The 15,981-nt window shown below is 41.4% G+C and overlaps 3 protein-coding genes across 7 annotated transcripts; 1 reads left to right on the forward strand and 2 right to left on the reverse strand.

Annotated features, from left to right (window-relative positions):
- Positions 1-304: 304 nt before the first annotated feature.
- ttc25 (tetratricopeptide repeat domain 25) lies at positions 305-4,232 on the reverse strand. Of its 2 annotated transcripts, XM_023957427.1 has the most exons (11): positions 4,017-4,232; positions 3,799-3,930; positions 3,578-3,731; positions 3,429-3,490; positions 2,349-2,499; positions 2,042-2,251; positions 1,762-1,969; positions 1,596-1,682; positions 1,324-1,520; positions 1,142-1,242; positions 305-1,068 (listed from the first exon to the last, which is right to left on the reverse strand). In XM_023957427.1, the coding sequence occupies exons 1-11, from the start codon at positions 4,137-4,139 to the stop codon at positions 1,033-1,035; spliced, it is 1,461 nt and encodes a 486-aa protein (XP_023813195.1). In that variant the 5' UTR covers positions 4,140-4,232; the 3' UTR covers positions 305-1,032. The 2 variants fall into 2 exon arrangements, with proteins under 2 accessions (XP_023813195.1, XP_023813194.1); XM_023957426.1 differs by having other exon boundaries at positions 1,762-2,251.
- A 70-nt stretch (positions 4,233-4,302) lies between these two features.
- Positions 4,303-11,808, reverse strand: dnajc7 (DnaJ heat shock protein family (Hsp40) member C7). Its single transcript, XM_004071287.4, has 14 exons — positions 11,690-11,808; positions 10,920-11,008; positions 10,699-10,823; positions 7,930-8,043; positions 7,640-7,714; positions 7,423-7,541; positions 7,178-7,331; positions 6,866-7,030; positions 6,606-6,697; positions 6,379-6,452; positions 6,047-6,193; positions 5,808-5,960; positions 5,658-5,720; positions 4,303-5,551 (listed from the first exon to the last, which is right to left on the reverse strand). Exons 1-14 carry the CDS (start codon positions 11,761-11,763, stop codon positions 5,514-5,516), a joined length of 1,482 nt encoding a protein of 493 aa, XP_004071335.1. The 5' UTR covers positions 11,764-11,808; the 3' UTR covers positions 4,303-5,513.
- On the forward strand, positions 11,799-14,426 carry nkiras2 (NFKB inhibitor interacting Ras like 2). Of its 4 annotated transcripts, none has more exons than XM_011477941.2 (5): positions 11,815-11,909; positions 12,258-12,423; positions 12,688-12,802; positions 13,070-13,311; positions 13,388-14,426. In XM_011477941.2, exons 3-5 carry the CDS (start codon positions 12,709-12,711, stop codon positions 13,628-13,630), a joined length of 579 nt encoding a protein of 192 aa, XP_011476243.1. In that variant the 5' UTR covers positions 11,815-11,909; positions 12,258-12,423; positions 12,688-12,708; the 3' UTR covers positions 13,631-14,426. The 4 variants fall into 4 exon arrangements, with proteins under 4 accessions (XP_004071337.1, XP_011476245.1, XP_011476243.1 ...); XM_004071290.3 differs by having other exon boundaries at positions 12,692-12,802; XM_004071289.3 differs by lacking the exon at positions 12,258-12,423 and having other exon boundaries at positions 11,799-11,909.
- The last annotated feature ends 1,555 nt before the right edge of the window (positions 14,427-15,981 follow it).

Genomic DNA, 15,981 nt, shown 5'->3' on the forward strand with positions numbered 1-15,981 from the left:
CTGCTATTTTTTTTTTTTTTAAAAAAAGGTTCATGTTAAAAATAAACAAGCGCTGGTTCACAGGAAACTCAACACATGAAAATAAGCTCTGGTAAAGCACACCTGCTTTCATTGTTCCAAAATAATCTTCGCACACAACATACAAACAAGTGATTTGCACACTTACAGAGAATGTGAACCTGTTTTTAACCCTTGTGCATTGACATGTTCTCCCTACCATGACAAAGGTGGATAAAGGTGGAAAGATTTTATGTAATCCATGGACACCAGTGAAGATCCCAAATCATTGAAGAAAAAAGGTTCAGAGCACTGTCTAGTGGGTCTAGATGACCCAACTCCCAACGTTAAAGTGCCTAGGATAGCACAGGGGTTAAGTCAGAGGAATGAAAGAGAATGTTGAATTTTGAGATATGTACATTTCCAACAAAATAAATGTCCAGTGACACTTTGAGCATGACTTAATGGCAGTCAGATGCATGTAAATCTGTACATATCAGATCACAAATAACAGACAACCCACTGCAAGTGTCTCCTTCTCAAACTGTAATGGATTACATAAGAGTATATTGAAAGTAGCAGAAATGTTGTGACTTAAAAACTGTTTATTTATAACTTGTGAAAGTGGCCACTGAGCATAAAAGGTTGCACGCCTTTTTTTCTAAAATTACTACAGAGACAATATTGTGGCACAAATCTTTGCAAAATTCCAAAAGACAAGAAAAAAGTGAATTTTTGAGTCCTTTACGTAAACATTATTTCCACATCAGTTACCACTGAAGACTTGAGTTATAACTAAGATTTTAGTTTGCAGAATAAACTAAATAACAAAGACCAACTCTCAAGTTACATGTTTTTGTAGCATTTTTCTGATAATTGAGGATATTAATAATAAAAATTATATTTCTAAGTATTTCTTTATTCAAATCTTAGTGAATCAGGAGCAGACAGAAAATTTTGACATTTTGAAAAAGATTGTAGAAGCTACAATGTTGATGACGGTCATTTCTTTGCATTGTACCACTGAAGAAGTCTTCACTTTCTGATGTGTTGCTTTGCTTCTTCAAGAGCCTGCAATCACAAACTTTAGAGTTAGAATTTTTTAAAAAGTAAATAACTGAAATCAAGTAAAAGCAGAGGGAACCTTTTGGATGGCATTCAGGGCAGAGTCATCATCTTGAAGTCTGGCATGAACTAAAGCCGTTTCAAAATGGGACACTGACGATTTGAAATTTCCAAGCCTCACTTTAAAGAGAAAAAAAGTAAACTATAGTCAAACATAAAGTATTTACAATGTAATAATTCCAAAAGATGAAGATCCTTTACATTCTGACTGTGCCATCAGAACACTGGCGTTCATCTTCCACTTTACATCTGGGATCTCAGCTGCCTCGGCAACAGAAAGGATGGCGTATTCTTTGGCTTCTTCATAGCGATGAAGCTGCAAGTAAAAACAGCCGATCTCATGCAACAACCAGACTTTCTCCAAACCACTGGGGACCAAAGGAATCCTCTTCTTCCATCTGAATGTTGAATGGAAATAACCATAAATATTCAGTCTTATTTCACAAAATAGTTTTTTTTTTTTTTTTACTTACAGCTCAATTGCTTCTGCAAAGTTTCCACTTTGAGCATATGTTTGCCCTAAGTTATCTAGAGCCCTGGATTTTGCTTCTGGAAGTTTGCTGTTGGTAAAAAAAAAAAAAGATTTTTTTTTGTTGTCTGTTAAAAACAGTTCCATCTATTTTTGTGGACTTTCCTCACCATTGCTCTGCCAAATCAAGCTCCTTTTGATGATGCTCCAAGGCCTTGTCCAGTTCTCCTTGGTAAAGCAAAGCGTTTCCAATAGAGCTGTGCAAACTGCCCAGAAGCAGCTTTTTATGGGGAAACTCTGTCTTTGACCGCCTCTCTACAAACTTCAGGACTCCTTTCGCCTTCTTGAGGCTATTTTCTGCATTTCCAGATTCCAGCGCTAAAATCCAAAAGAAAAAGTATATTTTTTCCTCTAAAATGACCAACAGGAAATATTGTTGACCGGATGTACCTGCATCTATTTCTCGGAGGGTCTTCAGCGGGAACTCCTTAAACTTAGAAGTCGTGGAATGCTTAACCTCCTGATGCTGAGGCTTCTTTTCTTGGGGGGCGACTATATTTTCTTGGTTACAGATCTCTATATAGGTCTCAATTGAAACGAGGCTGTCCTGAATTATGTCTTGTACTTGTTCTCCACTCTTTGTCTTTTCCTTCATCAAATCTGCAGATCATTGAATTGAAAAAAACCCCCCAAAGGATTAACAAGAGAACTTTGTCTTGTGTGAAACTGAAGTGCAGGGACTTGATCCGCACAGTACCTTCATCTTTCATCAGGTCTTCAAGAAACTTTTTATGGTCGACAAAATCCCCCATCAGATGTTTGGTTGCCTTCTCGATCCTGAAGGACTTTGGAGCCTCATTTTTCTCCTCTTCCATCAGATTCTCAACGACACTGATTGGCCGTAACCTCTTAACAAGTTACAACAGCATAAAGGAAGAGTGTCATTAACATGACATGCAGCAAGATGCAACTCCTTTTCAGAAAATAAAACAAACAAACATACTAATATAGTCATCTTCTTTTTTGGAGTCGTCAGCTTTAAAGAAAACAGCATAAAAAAGCAGGTGGTTTTTGTGCTGTTGATTTGATAAGAAAAAAAAAATGTCATTGTGCAAAAAGTAGTATAATCAAAAGTACTACTTAGTCTTTACTAAAAGTGAGGCAGTATACTGGAAGTTTATTTATACTTTCTATAAACATAAATATACTAACTTAAAATGTTCCAATTTAGTCTAAAGAAATATAAAGGAGCTGCAACTTGCAGTTTCGGTTTTGTTTAACTTTTTATTTATTTAAGTTTTTCCATGTATGTTTATGTGTCAAATAACTGAGTAAAATGGTGGAAAAAGGTTTAGTTTTACTTTCAGAGTGATTCATTATTTTTTAATGTTTACAGTTTTTATATTGTGTTAAATCGGATTCTGCACCATTGTGTGATGTTTATAACTGATAGTAAAAGGAGAGTAAAAGATGACGGTGCATCAAAGTCAAAGTGTAAAGTTAAATTACACATTTAATTACAGTAAATCTGCTGCAGCAGGAGGATCTTATTTGGCACAGGATGCCACAGGATTTATTTTGACAGGAAATTGCATGTGCTGCTGTCAAAACTAAAATAAGTTAAAGTGCAAATAAATGGCCACCAAAGCATAAAGTGTATTTTCTAAAATGTGTAGTGGTACTCGGTGGCTCTCTGGGGTTTGGTCCATGAGAAATAGGCCCAAATGGCTCTTTTAGCGTTAAAGGTTGCAGACCCCCGATCTGTAGTATAATTGTTATACTTGTACTTCATAAAATACACCTCAAGTGTACAAATTTTTCAATCTTTAAAACTCACCGCCTCCTCATTCTCAAGAAATGACAAGTCTCCTCCAACCTTCAGTTTGACATTGGTGGAATCTGCAGGAAAAAAAAAGATTAAAGTGCAATTTATGTTAAAAAAAATTATTTTATATTAGGAAAAGTTTTTTTGAAGTTCCTTATTACCACCAACTGCGTTTTTAATGGCCTCCTGAGCTTTCTTGATACCCAGCGTGAAGCACTGCATCTGCGTGCGAATGCTTTGTCCTCTGTGGTAAAACACCAACGAAAATTCAAATTCTCCCATGTAGAACAGAACTTTAGCTTTTTGGTAGACCCCCTGAAAAAATAAATAAAAAGTAAAGCTCCACTCGGCCTTCAGGTGGGACCTTTGCATCGGCGGTTACCTCAGGAAAGGACTTGTCATGTTTGAGGGACAGCTCAGCATCCCTCAGGGCGTTCTGGAGTTGACCCGTGTTTAGATAACAGTTGGACCGTCCGATCAAGCATTCCTTATCCTCTGGTTTTAAATCTAATATCTATAGTTTGTTAAAAAAACAAAACAAAAAAAGAAGTTAAAGAGCATTTTTTTAAAGGTGAAACAAGACAAAAGTTCCAAACCCACCGCAGTGAAGCTGCTTTGGGCTCTTCTGTATTCCCGCTTGTGCAGCAGCTGCTTTCCAGCAGACACCAAAGTTGAAAAACTCTGTGGCCTTTTCTGTTGGAGGTCTTCTCGAGTCTCCGACATGTTTTCTCCCCCAAGATGTAGGCAACATGTGTCCCTTGGTATCCTAGCAACTGCACCAACAAAGCAAAGGGGTGCCCTCTTGTGTTCAATGTGTGCAACAATAAACGATACTGCGATGAAGACAGGACAAGCAGAACAAGAGGAAGAAATGATGCAGGGGAAACCCGGAGAAGGCCAACTTTATTGACACAGCTGGTTTTATTCACAGGTGAGGATTTGGTTGTTTCACCAGAGAGGGCAAAACCTAAGTAAAGATAAGGACACTCTTCATTTCTTCAACAAGAGGTAATATTTTATGGTTACAGTAACCACTGGGCCAAAATTTCAGAGACAGCAGCTTAAAAAAAAAACCTCACATTATTGAACCACTTTGTCAAATCCCATTGATGGCATCATCACAGTCAGGCAGCATCACCCACTTTAGCACAACTGTGTTGCTTTGTTTTCAAGCAGAAATAAATGGCGTTTTTGAAGCTTCTTATGCAGCAGAGGAGTGCGTGTATCCGATGCCTTTTGTTGATCAGAAATCAAAATGACAATAAATATACATAAGAAAATAAAAAATAAAAAGTGAAAAAAAGAAAGGATTACCTGACATTACAACTCAACACTTTACATTCCAGCAACATGTACATTGCAGCAATTAGTGAATGGCAACAAAGAAAAAACTAGTGGAGGACTTTGCTGGCATCAACGCTGGCGCAGATGTTTCCATCGTCATAGTGTGTAGTGGCTGTGCTTTTTGTGTGTGTGTGTGTGTGTGTGTGGGGGGGGGGGGGGGGGTCCTAGAGGTCCAGCTGTTCTCTGAATTCAAACAGAATCCAGCGATCCTATAGGCTATAGAGGCAGTTCTCATTCAAATTCAAAGCCCCCACTGGATGTGTGACAGACGCCTACAAGATCCATGATTTCTTTTTCAGAAAGCATCGATCAAGTGTCTACCTTTCACGCGCAGAACACTCTGCAAAATAAAAGCTTTCTAAATTTGCAGTCACATCTCAAAGAGTTTCCCTAAGATGGCACTTTTGAACGGATCTGTAAAAGCTGGGATAAAATAGCTGCAGGACCTCTCCTTCATCATAGAAATCCAGAGGTGAGGTTTGGGCCAGTGCTTTCTAGCCACCACTGATTTTCCAAGTGGTTCTGGAACGGGGAACGCTGAATCCGAAACCAGCAACGCTCATAACCCACTGATGCCGTTGCTGGAACGGGCTATAAATCAATGGCTGCATGTGGTCGCTGGGTTGCATTCAGCGGATGGCATAGACGGGAATCTGGAGAGCAGTCAGTAAGTCAAAACCGATGTGGAGCTGATGGGTCGACACTGCCGAAAAGTCCTGATTCAGTAAAGATATAGGTTGACGTGTTCTCCAATTAACCAAACTGGAAGAAGAAATTTCCAGGTCCAGATGCTGCACAGGAACAAAACAAAAAGAATCCATTTCAGATTCTAAAATATACCCACATAGCAGAAATACTGATAGTGTTTTTTTATTTCATAAACAAGATAGAAATTACCTTCAAAACTAAAACCTCCTGGGCCTCCAAAAAAAGCCTTGAAAATGTTGTTAGCGTCAAAATCTGGAAGAGACAGAACAGAAGAACGATTCGTGAGACTCACTCCTCTGCTGCATAAGAAGCTTCCCAGAGTCCACCGCCGACACTGACCTCCCATGTTCATGCCGTCATCCTCAAGATCCTGCCCGCTGTCGTAGCGAGATTTCTTCTTAGGGTCGGAAAGCACGCTGAAAGCCTCCCCCACTTCTTTAAACTTTTTCTCCTCTTCCTTTTGCAGCTCTGGGCTGGCTCCGCTGTGGCGATCTAAAAGGGAGAAAAAAGGAAACAGCGTTTCGTTTCGTAATCAAGTTCCACCGGGGCTAATTCTAAGGCCGGGAGAAATCAACAACCTGGGTGGTGTAACAGCGCCCGTTTGCGGTAGGCTTTTTTGATCTCATCCTCTGTGGCGTTCTTTTCCACGCCGAGTATTTTGTAGTAATCTTTCCGCTTGCTCTTCTTCAACTCCAGCTGAGCAGTTTTCAAAAGATGCTTGTGTTCTAAAGAGAAAAAAGAAAGACAAAAAAAGACAAATTATTTCTTTTGTGGCTACATTTAGCCAAGAGCTTCCAGGGACAAACACTGACAGGTTTTAGGTTTTACCACGTACAAGCATAAATTTGGGAAGGATGCTGTTATATCACTTCTACAGACACACTCCTCACTGTGAACAAAGCACTCTCACCTTTTGTCTTTTCTGTCTGGTAAACCTTCTCGTAGTCTCTCACTGCCTCTTCATACAGCTCTGTGTCCATGTAGCTGCAACACATTTGGTTCATAGTCTTTTACTAACAAATATCAAACACGAACAAAAGAACAATAACTGACATTTTTCTATCGCCTGATAGGGTCCAAAATCTGCTTGGAACATAACTGTAAGCCTGTAGAAAGCATCATTTTCATTGAACATACCACTGTGCTCTCCTTAAATAGGCCTTGATGTAGGTCTCATCCAGTTTGATGGCCTTTGTGCAGTCTTCAATGGCCTGATCTAGTTTCTTCAGCTTGGAAGGGAAGAAAAACAGTGGAAATTAGAACAAGAAAAGGGTAGATATGGAAGAAAATGAAGTCTTACTGATGTGAAAGAGGAAAACATCCACCAAGCATCCAAAAATCTTCTTGTTCTCTTGCTGAAAGTTTAAAATCTTGAAGATGTAGGTCATGTTACTCACCTTAGATCCCACAGTGGCTCTGTTACAGTACAGCTTTGCGTTAGTCTTGATGTTGTTGGGGTCTATTGTTAATGCCTCAGAGTAAAGCTCATAGGCTGCTTCAAAGTTTCCATCTTTAAACGCCTTGTTCCCTTCCTCCTTCTTGGCTTTTAGTGCTTTGGCATCCTGGGAATGAAAGAGAAAAAAGGAAACCAAATCTATAGAGTGCTTAAAGCTAATGTAGAAGTAAACTCATCTAAAACATGCTTTCTTATGCCTCACATTGACATTTTAAGATAGTAGTTTGTGAAAACTCTTGTTTGATTTACTAACTCTGCATGCTAGGCGAGCTTTATCGTGATCGGGAGCCATGCGCAGGGCCTGGACGAAGAACTGGACGGCTTTATCGATGCAGTCCTCATAGTACAGGCAAAGGCCACGCACATACAGAGCGTCTGCATTCGTGGAGTCCATTCGCAGAATGTCACTGATTTAAAAGAGGGGGGGGGGGGGGGGGAATACAAGAAATTTTATTTCTGTTTAACATAAACTGATGGTTTTATGACCACACGTCTTACCTGGCCACTGACTGGGCCTCTGGGTATCGTCCCAGCAGGGCTAAACACTCGGCTTTCAGTATCTTGAACTTGTGACAAGCTGGGGCTGACTCTAAGGCACGATCCATGCAAAAGACAACCTTAAGAGAACACAAACACTCAGTTTGTAGCATTGCGGTAATCACTGTGTCAGACGAAAGGAAAACAAATAGGACAGAAAATGATCGGGGGGGCTCACCATTCTGAAGTCTCTTTTCTCAAAACCAATTTCTGCCATTCTCTCATACTCCAGAATGGATTCAGCATTCTTCACCTGCCAAAGGAAAGGCTGGTATTCAGTGACAATGCTTAGAACCTAACAGTAGGTATGCAACTGCCCTGTGCTCTTGCCTTAACCAGTTCTTCCAGATCATGCTAGGACTGCACAGAGATAATCTGCTGCCATTTCATTGAGAATTCAGCTCAACTCGACGCCTTCTAATGCTGTCTGTCGTGTATTTGCAGGTTCTGAGTCAAAGCTTCTCTCACCTCCTGCTGGGCCTGACCGTTTTCCAGCTCCAGCTCTAAAACCTTCTGGAAACAACGTCGGGCAGCCATCGCATTGCCCAGGGACAGGTGGCATTTGCCCTCCCGCAGATGCCCCTGTATGAAAAGGATCAGAGATTATCACTTCTAAAATAGCTTAGAGAATATAAGACAAACAATACCTCTTTTTTAAACGTATGAGAACAAGACTTTATAAAGTTCTGCACGTGTAGCATTCCAACAAACAACTGATCTAGTTTACAGATGCTGCATCAAATCCAACAACTAAAAAGTAAGACTCTAAAGCGGAGAGCAGCAAAGTCCCGTCTTGGAGGATCCGTTTCCTCACCGCTATGTCAGACCCTTCTGCTCTAATCATTGATTACCTGGATCAAACGTGTTTAGCCTGCAAAGGTTTGATTTGTAGCAAATGTTACTCAGTGGCCTTTGGGTAGAGTGTCCGCCTTGAGACTGGAAAGTTGTGAGTTGAAATTTCCAGCCGAGTCATCCCAAAGACTTAAAAATGGGACCCAAAGTCTCACTGCTTGACACTCAGAATTAAGGGCTCAATAGTGGGGGTTAAACCCCCAAACAATTCCAGAGTGTGTCTGCAGCTCACCGCTCCCCCAGGGGATGGTGGGCAGGTCTTTTTGGAATCCTGGGGTTCTAGTAGACCGACCTAGCTTAGGGATTTTAAAGCAAATGCGAGTAGTCTTTGGATTTCTATTCATATTAACATTTATTATAGTTCATATTCACAGTGTAATGCGGAGAACTAATGGGACTTGAACTTTAGAACTCTGGCCACACAGAACTGCAGCCTTACTTTGTGTTAAAGATTCCCAACGGAGCAACCAAGATCTTCCAAGAACCAAGAACATTCACCTTGACAGAATCCAAAAATAGTTACCAGATGGTCAAACATGTACAAATTTCAGGGACAAGAAAAAAACTTTTTTTCTCGAAACAGATAAAGATGATTAAAAATGCGTGTCCAAAAAGATTCTCCCTCCATAGTACTTCATCAACAAATGTGAGGCATTTTTTATACATCTGTAATAGCAAAATCTCTATGTTCTTGTAAATCTGGAAATGTGTAAAATCTACAGACAACAAGAGAAGAATATTTTAGGTGCCAACAGACTAATAAAGCACTAAAACCCACTGTAGATGCTTTCAAAGGCAACTCCAAGCAACTTATCTGTGTTTTTGTTCATTATTCTCTGTGCAAACACTAAGTTTTTTTGAAAAGTTTTTGATGTTTTGTCTCTTTCTTCTGACAGCATTTTTGGGAAAGGAGACACATTAAAAAATTCTAATATGCTTTTGAGTTTAAATGGATAAATAATAGATAATACCGTATTTTCCGGACTATAAGTCGCTCCGGAGTATAAGTCGCACCAGCCCAAAAATGCATTATAAAGTAGAAAAACACAGATAAGTCGCACTGGACTATAAGTCGCATTTTGATGGGAAATTTATTTGACAAAATCTGGGACCAAGAACTAATAACTTTCACAACCTCATATGACACAATCATAGCAGACTGTTTATCTCATAATTTCACAGTAATTCTTTCTCAAACTTATTTATTTATTCTTTTCATGAAGCTTTCATTGGCCAACTAATACTCTGTTTTCATCCTGTATTTGTAGAAACAGTTGTCATTTTTATTGCATTTCTGAATCTATGAAATCATTGGAAAATAGAATATTATGTTGTTAGCCTTCAAGATCTTACTGTAAAAAAAAGTTTGCTGATTCTCTGAGTCACTTAATATACTCTTAACACTCAACATACCTCATACATCAAATTGACCCAGGAACATCATCTCTGTTCCTCACAAATGAACATAACAGGAGGTTTAACAATGTATTTATTTCAATTTATTTCTAATATAAGTCGCTGCGGAGTATAAGTCGCACCCCTTGCCAAACTATGAAAAAAAGGGCGACTTATAGTCCGGAAAATACGGTATGTAGTCAAATAATCATTTGAGATGAATAAGTCATATTTGACAGTCAATACATATCAATCCATTTTGTTATGAATCAGTTGAAAACAATAAGCCGTGTAATTCCGCTTAGAATTACACCGTCACTGGCACATATTACCCGAAATAAAAACCTAATGCGAATGAACACTTTAGAAAGACTATTTATGAATTCACTGTGCTGCCATGATAAAAGCGTTGATTATTTCTAACTAAATTTGAAATGACATTCTTTAAAAGTATATTTTTGTCTATCGAGTGACCCCTGATGCCCACTAGTTTTTCATAGACACTACTGGGAAATTTTCAGTGCACTCAGTTTTGGAATTGTAGATTCGAAGAGCTCTACGAAACGGCAAACGCACTATACAGCCCACTAAGTAGTGCATGAATTTAGGCACATCCCCTGTACTGAAGCAACGTCTGCAAGCGTCATGCCTGGGAGATGTATAACACAAAAGCAGCACATTCCTGAAGTGTTTCCCTTTGAGTTAATAACATATGCATTTCAGTGTTTTATCGTCTTACTTACTCTGCCAATTCTATGTTAAAGCTACATGACAGGTTGACGTGTGCGAGTTTAACTTCTTGAAGCTCCTTATTAGTGTTTTTGTTAATTATTCTCTGTGCAAACACTGAGTTTTTTTAAAAGTTTTCTGTGTTTTGTTTCTTTCTTCTGACAGCATTTTTGGGAAAAGAGACACATTGAAAACCTTTGTGTCTGCTAAATCCAAGGACCATTTAGGACTTTCGTCAAACTCAGGGGGAGCGACACCCACCTTGACAAAGTTGCCGTCTAGCCGCACCGCTTGCTGAGCGTCCTCTAAAGCCTCTCTGTACCGACACAGCATCATTAGTGTTGCCGCCCGGTTTCCATAGTAACTTGGATTTCTTGGACACATATCTGAACATGAAAATAAATGTCATCAACATTTTTGATTTTCCAATTAATAGAGTGAGATTTTATGAGATCCAGAGAGTTAAAAAAAACTTTACTTACCAATAGCCTTGGTGTAATAGTTGAAAGCCTCAGCATAATCCTTTTTCACATAAAAAGCATTGCCTTGCTCTTTGAAGCCCTCCGCTTCTCTGGGTGGAGGTGGACAGAAAACACAAAACAGTCATGACAACGTGGGGACAGCAAAGGGCAAAGTATTTGAGTTTGATTTGCAACTTCCCTGGTTCTAAATGATCATGTGTATTTAAATAAAAAGCAAGCACAGAAAGTGTGTTCAAGCACTTAGGAGGGTTATGAAGAAGAGAAAGCTACACTTGGAAACAGCCTAAACAACATGGCAAAACACGTTGCTATTTTGTAAAGCAGGCGGAGGAGCAGAGCCAGGAACATATGACACCATGCAATGTGCTTCAGCCATTACTTTTTTTGGAAGGCGTCCATACTTCAACCGATGACAGCGAATGAATGGCATCATATGGCATTAAAAAAATAGTAAAAAGATGACAGTCACGAAACGACGTAAGAAAAAAACGTTCGAGGAGGTCTAACCACCACCACGGTAAATATAATTTTACAGCTGTAGCGGTGGATTTGCAAAAAACAAAAAAACAAAAACAAAACAGACAGGAGCTGGCCAAGCGCAGTGCAACCGGGCTTTCCAAATTTAGCTAAACAGGAGGAGCACTTAGCGCGTGCTACCTTTAGCTTTCAAAGTACGACAAGCTAATTAACATGACGTGGACATTGTTTTACACAAAACAGCAAAACATTTCTGTTGTGACCACTGACAAGAAACCTTCAAGAACCCACACCTTTCCAGTTCCTCGTCGCTAAGCAGTTCCATGTCAGGCTCCGTGTTCACAGCATCACAGTTTTCCGTCGCCATTTTGCCGTGACTGAGGGTGGGCGGGGCCTCGGACTGCAGTTCTTACGTAGGGTGTAAACAGGAAGTAACCGTCGAGGGAAGGGAACCTGTTTTTGCTGTTAATGATATTGTAAAAACGGAGGCTTTTTATAATTGGCGAACGTGCGGTAATGTTTCGTTTATACATATTTTTTTCTTTTAACGCCCAGGACCAATCAATAGATAAGAATAAAGCAGTGTTGTCCTGTATTTATTCAGAGGCTAATGCTAAGCTAATTGTTCTTGAACGAAACCACACAGACAGACATGTTAGCATTGTTTCTTGTTACCATTGATTTAATCCTACGTCTTTTTTGTCATCATACTGTCTTAATGTTACCTTTTTGAATAGTTTGGTGTCTCTTTTCGTGTTTATGTGCCATATTTTATGTTTCATAGTACGGCTTAACATCGGTTTGGTCCAGACTCTGTTGATGATTTCTTGCTCGTCTTGTTGTATGTTCTTTATGCAACAGCATAAATACTGGGGGTTTGACGATTCGTTTACATTCGATGTGTGGTTCATAGTCGATATTGGTTAATTTTGAACGATCCGATTCCCTGACGTAATCGATCCAGGACATCTTTAGCCAAAACCTCAACCAGTGTGCCTCAAAGAGAAATACCTGGGTACTGATCAGTGTAGGTGAAGTTTTCCAGATCCCTTGTATTTCTTGCAAGATTAAGTGTAAATTAAATATATGTACAAACAAACAATTAAACAAGAATTAATGGCAAATCCATTCACATTTTAGCTTCATAAAGTTTAGACCACTGTTGTTTTCCCACATTTAAATAATCTAAATAAACATTATTAGAACATTTTAGGTATTTTTTATTTTAGGCAAAGGCTAAAACTCAGCATTGAAAGTCTTTGGGACATTTATAATGGGCTTGTGTTTTCAGACAGGAGCGTGAAGACTTGTCATGGGGAAAAGCTGTAAAGTTGTGGTGTGTGGTCAAGCTGCAGTTGGAAAAACTGCCATACTAGAACAGCTGTTGTATGCCAACCATGTTGCAGGTACCTCAAAATGTTTGTTTGTTTATTTGCTTAAACATCTTACCCTTTAGTAATATCTAAGCATATCACAAATATGAAGCAAAGTCCAAACTATAATTGGGCTTTTTTTGTTTGTTTGTTGTTTTTCAAAGAAGTAAAGCAAAGTGCAGATGTGTCGATTCTGTACAGAATGGTCAAATTTTTTTTTTTTTGTGATTAGACATTTAAAATATTCAGGAATTGATCTTTCCTGCATATTTTTTTGGCCATTTTTATCTATTTGATCAGGTTCGGAGCCAATGGAGACCCTGGAGGACATCTATATTGGCTCCATAGAAACAGACCGTGGCACCAAAGAGCAGGTGCGCTTTTATGACACTCGTGGACTCCGCGAGGGGCTGGAATTTCCCCGGCATTACTTCACTTTTGCCGACGGATTCGTGCTCGTCTACAGCATTGACAGCAAAGAGTCGTTTAAGCGAATGGAGGCGCTTAAGAAGGATATTGATCGTCAAAGAGACAAGAAGGAGGTGAGAGCATAAACAGGTTTGTCGCGGTGAGGTGATATTGTCGGTGTGAATTTAATGCGGTTATATTGACCCACAGGTGACAATCGTTGTGCTGGGAAATAAACTGGACAAGCCAGACGAGAGGAGAGTTGACCCCACCTATGCCCAGAATTGGGCGAGAAATGAGAAGGTCCGTCTGTTTGAAGTGTCGGTGGTAGACCGTCGCACACTCATCGAACCCTTTGTTTATCTGGCCAGCAAAATGACTCAACCACAGAGCAAGTCCACATTCCCTCTCAGTCGCAATAAGAACAAAGGTGGGGGTTCGACTGACAGTTAAAATGATCCTCAAAGGTGAGGAGGGGGTGTGTGTGAAAGGGAAAGCAGGTTTTTTAGGTTCTGGAAGGGAGAAAAAGACCGAAATACTGCTGTGATATTTATAACCAGTGAGTGCTGTCATATTTGATTGATCACTATATTTGCTGTCAAAGTGAAAAACAATGAAGAAAAAAAAATCTGTTGGTGTAATTTAAGTTTCTGAGAATCATGGTCAAACTATTTCACTTGGAGCTTTGCTTGAATCATAGATTTAGGCCTAAATGTTCTTTATTTTCTTACAATATATCTTTTGATTTAGTCTTGGGGAGCTCATCAACTTATCATGCTTAAAGCCAATTTCTGAGCTGTATTTGTGCACAATTGCTTGAGGTGTGTGCACATTCACACTACATGATCCCCAGGACTGAAGGAAGAATGGCAGCCGGATGGCAGCGGGGCGTGTGGGTCAAGACGTAAAGAAACGTTCCTAGTTATGTAGGTGGAGTTTCGTTACACTCTCCATGTTCCTTGCTGAAATTTATTGCCGGATGCTGATGAGTGATGACTGACATTCCTTACTGTAAAAAGCTTTCTGTACAGAATGTATTTTTCTTTTTAAAAGCTGAATGTTGCTGCAGACTCTGTTGTTTTGGTTGTTCCCTGTAAAACACACAAAGAATAAGACAACATTTTGATCCATGTGACTGTTTATCTGCGTCAAACTACGTGTATCAGGTAAAACCAAGCTCTATATTTCGTCCAATCACTGAAGATTTTTATCAGGTTGCATAAATAAATCAGATCTGGTAAAGAAATGATGCATTTTTATGTTGGAGTGTTTTCTTTTAAATATTTTGTGACAAGTTATATTGCTTGTTATATATTGATCAGTCGAAATGTTTGCACGCTTTGTAAACAAATGAAATATTTGACTGTGGCTGACAAAAAATCAGTTTGGGCTGTAACTGATCACATTTTTATTGATTACCCAAATGCAGATGTGTGACCTGATCGCAAGTGGGTCAGGGGCCTGGGGTCGTCTGCCCGTGGCAGGTGTTTCGCCCGTGGCCGGTTGTTGGCGCGTGGCCTGGCCCCCCGGGGGTCGACGCCGCAGTCACAGCAGGGGTTAATGGGTTCACTTGGGTGGGTTTATTTAATTATTATTATTATTATTATTATTATATTAATTATTTTATTATTATTATTAATATTTTATTATTTATTTATTTTTTGGGGGGGGCCTGGGGGGGCAGTGTGCTAGTCCTTAGGGGGGCCAGGGTATGAATGGTGGGGCTGGACCCCCTGCCCCCCCGTTCTGGCGCCGGGACCCTTCCTCGCTGGCTGTCTCTCGGCGCCGCGAGGCTCTGGCCTCCAACTGCGGCTGGCTTGCCGTTTCTGGCTGCCCGGCCGCTCTGGGAGGGGGGGCGCCTACCGCGGCCGGCTGGGGGGCCGGTCGCTCGGGGGAGCCTTCTCCCCCGGTTGTGCCCATCCGCCCGCTCCTCCCCGCTCTCACCCAAACAAATATTGCACATAGGGCTCCGGGAACTGGATGGGAGGGGTATGCTGGCGGGGCTCACTGGGGATGCCCCTCTCTGGGTTCTAGTTGGCACCCGCCCTCCTCCCCGCTTTTTACTTGCATATTAGACACTCTGATTCATCTAGGGCCTTGTGGAGAGGGTCTGGTGGAGGGGGGCACGGTGAAACATCCGTGCTCACCTTTCGCTGGCCCCCCCCACAATTTTAACTTCCTCTGTAGACACACACACTGCATGCTAGCAGCACACACACAGCAAATACACACCACTCACAGAGGGACTCCGGAGTGGGGGGCTTTGCGGCTTGGCAGCGGTGGAGCCCCCCACACTGGTGACCTCCTATTTTACCTGCAGCACACACACAGCACTCCCACACCTCCATACATGGGTGGGGTCTGGGGGGGCGGCCGGTCTTCACCCGCCTGGTCCTCTCAGGGCGGCCGGGCTTATGGGTATCCTGTCGGCTGCGGGAGGGGTCGGGCATGCGGCGCTGGGGGTCGGCCGGCTGGGGGGGGGGGGGTTACTGTGTGGCGGCGGGGGTAGGGAGGGTAACCAGATGATTGTGAGTATGTGTGTGTGAGTGCATGGGTAGGACCGACCTGGGGGCTGGCTCGTTGGGACCCTCTGGGGCTTTCCCTCCCCATCACAGAGAGGGGAGGGCACTGAGAGGGTTGGGGAGGGGGGTCAGATATTATGGCGGGGGGGGGGGGGGGGGGTTGTAGTGCGTAGGGTTTTAGGGGGGTGGCTGTGGCTGTGGGTGCGTGGCGATCCCTGGGTTGCTAAGGTCGCGTGCCTGGGCTGGCTTGCGGGGACGGGGCGCCGGTCAGGTGGTGGCTGG

The sequence above is a fragment of the Oryzias latipes genome, chromosome 8, assembly GCF_002234675.1.
Source record: "Oryzias latipes chromosome 8, ASM223467v1".
Lineage (NCBI taxonomy): Eukaryota > Metazoa > Chordata > Actinopteri > Beloniformes > Adrianichthyidae > Oryzias > Oryzias latipes.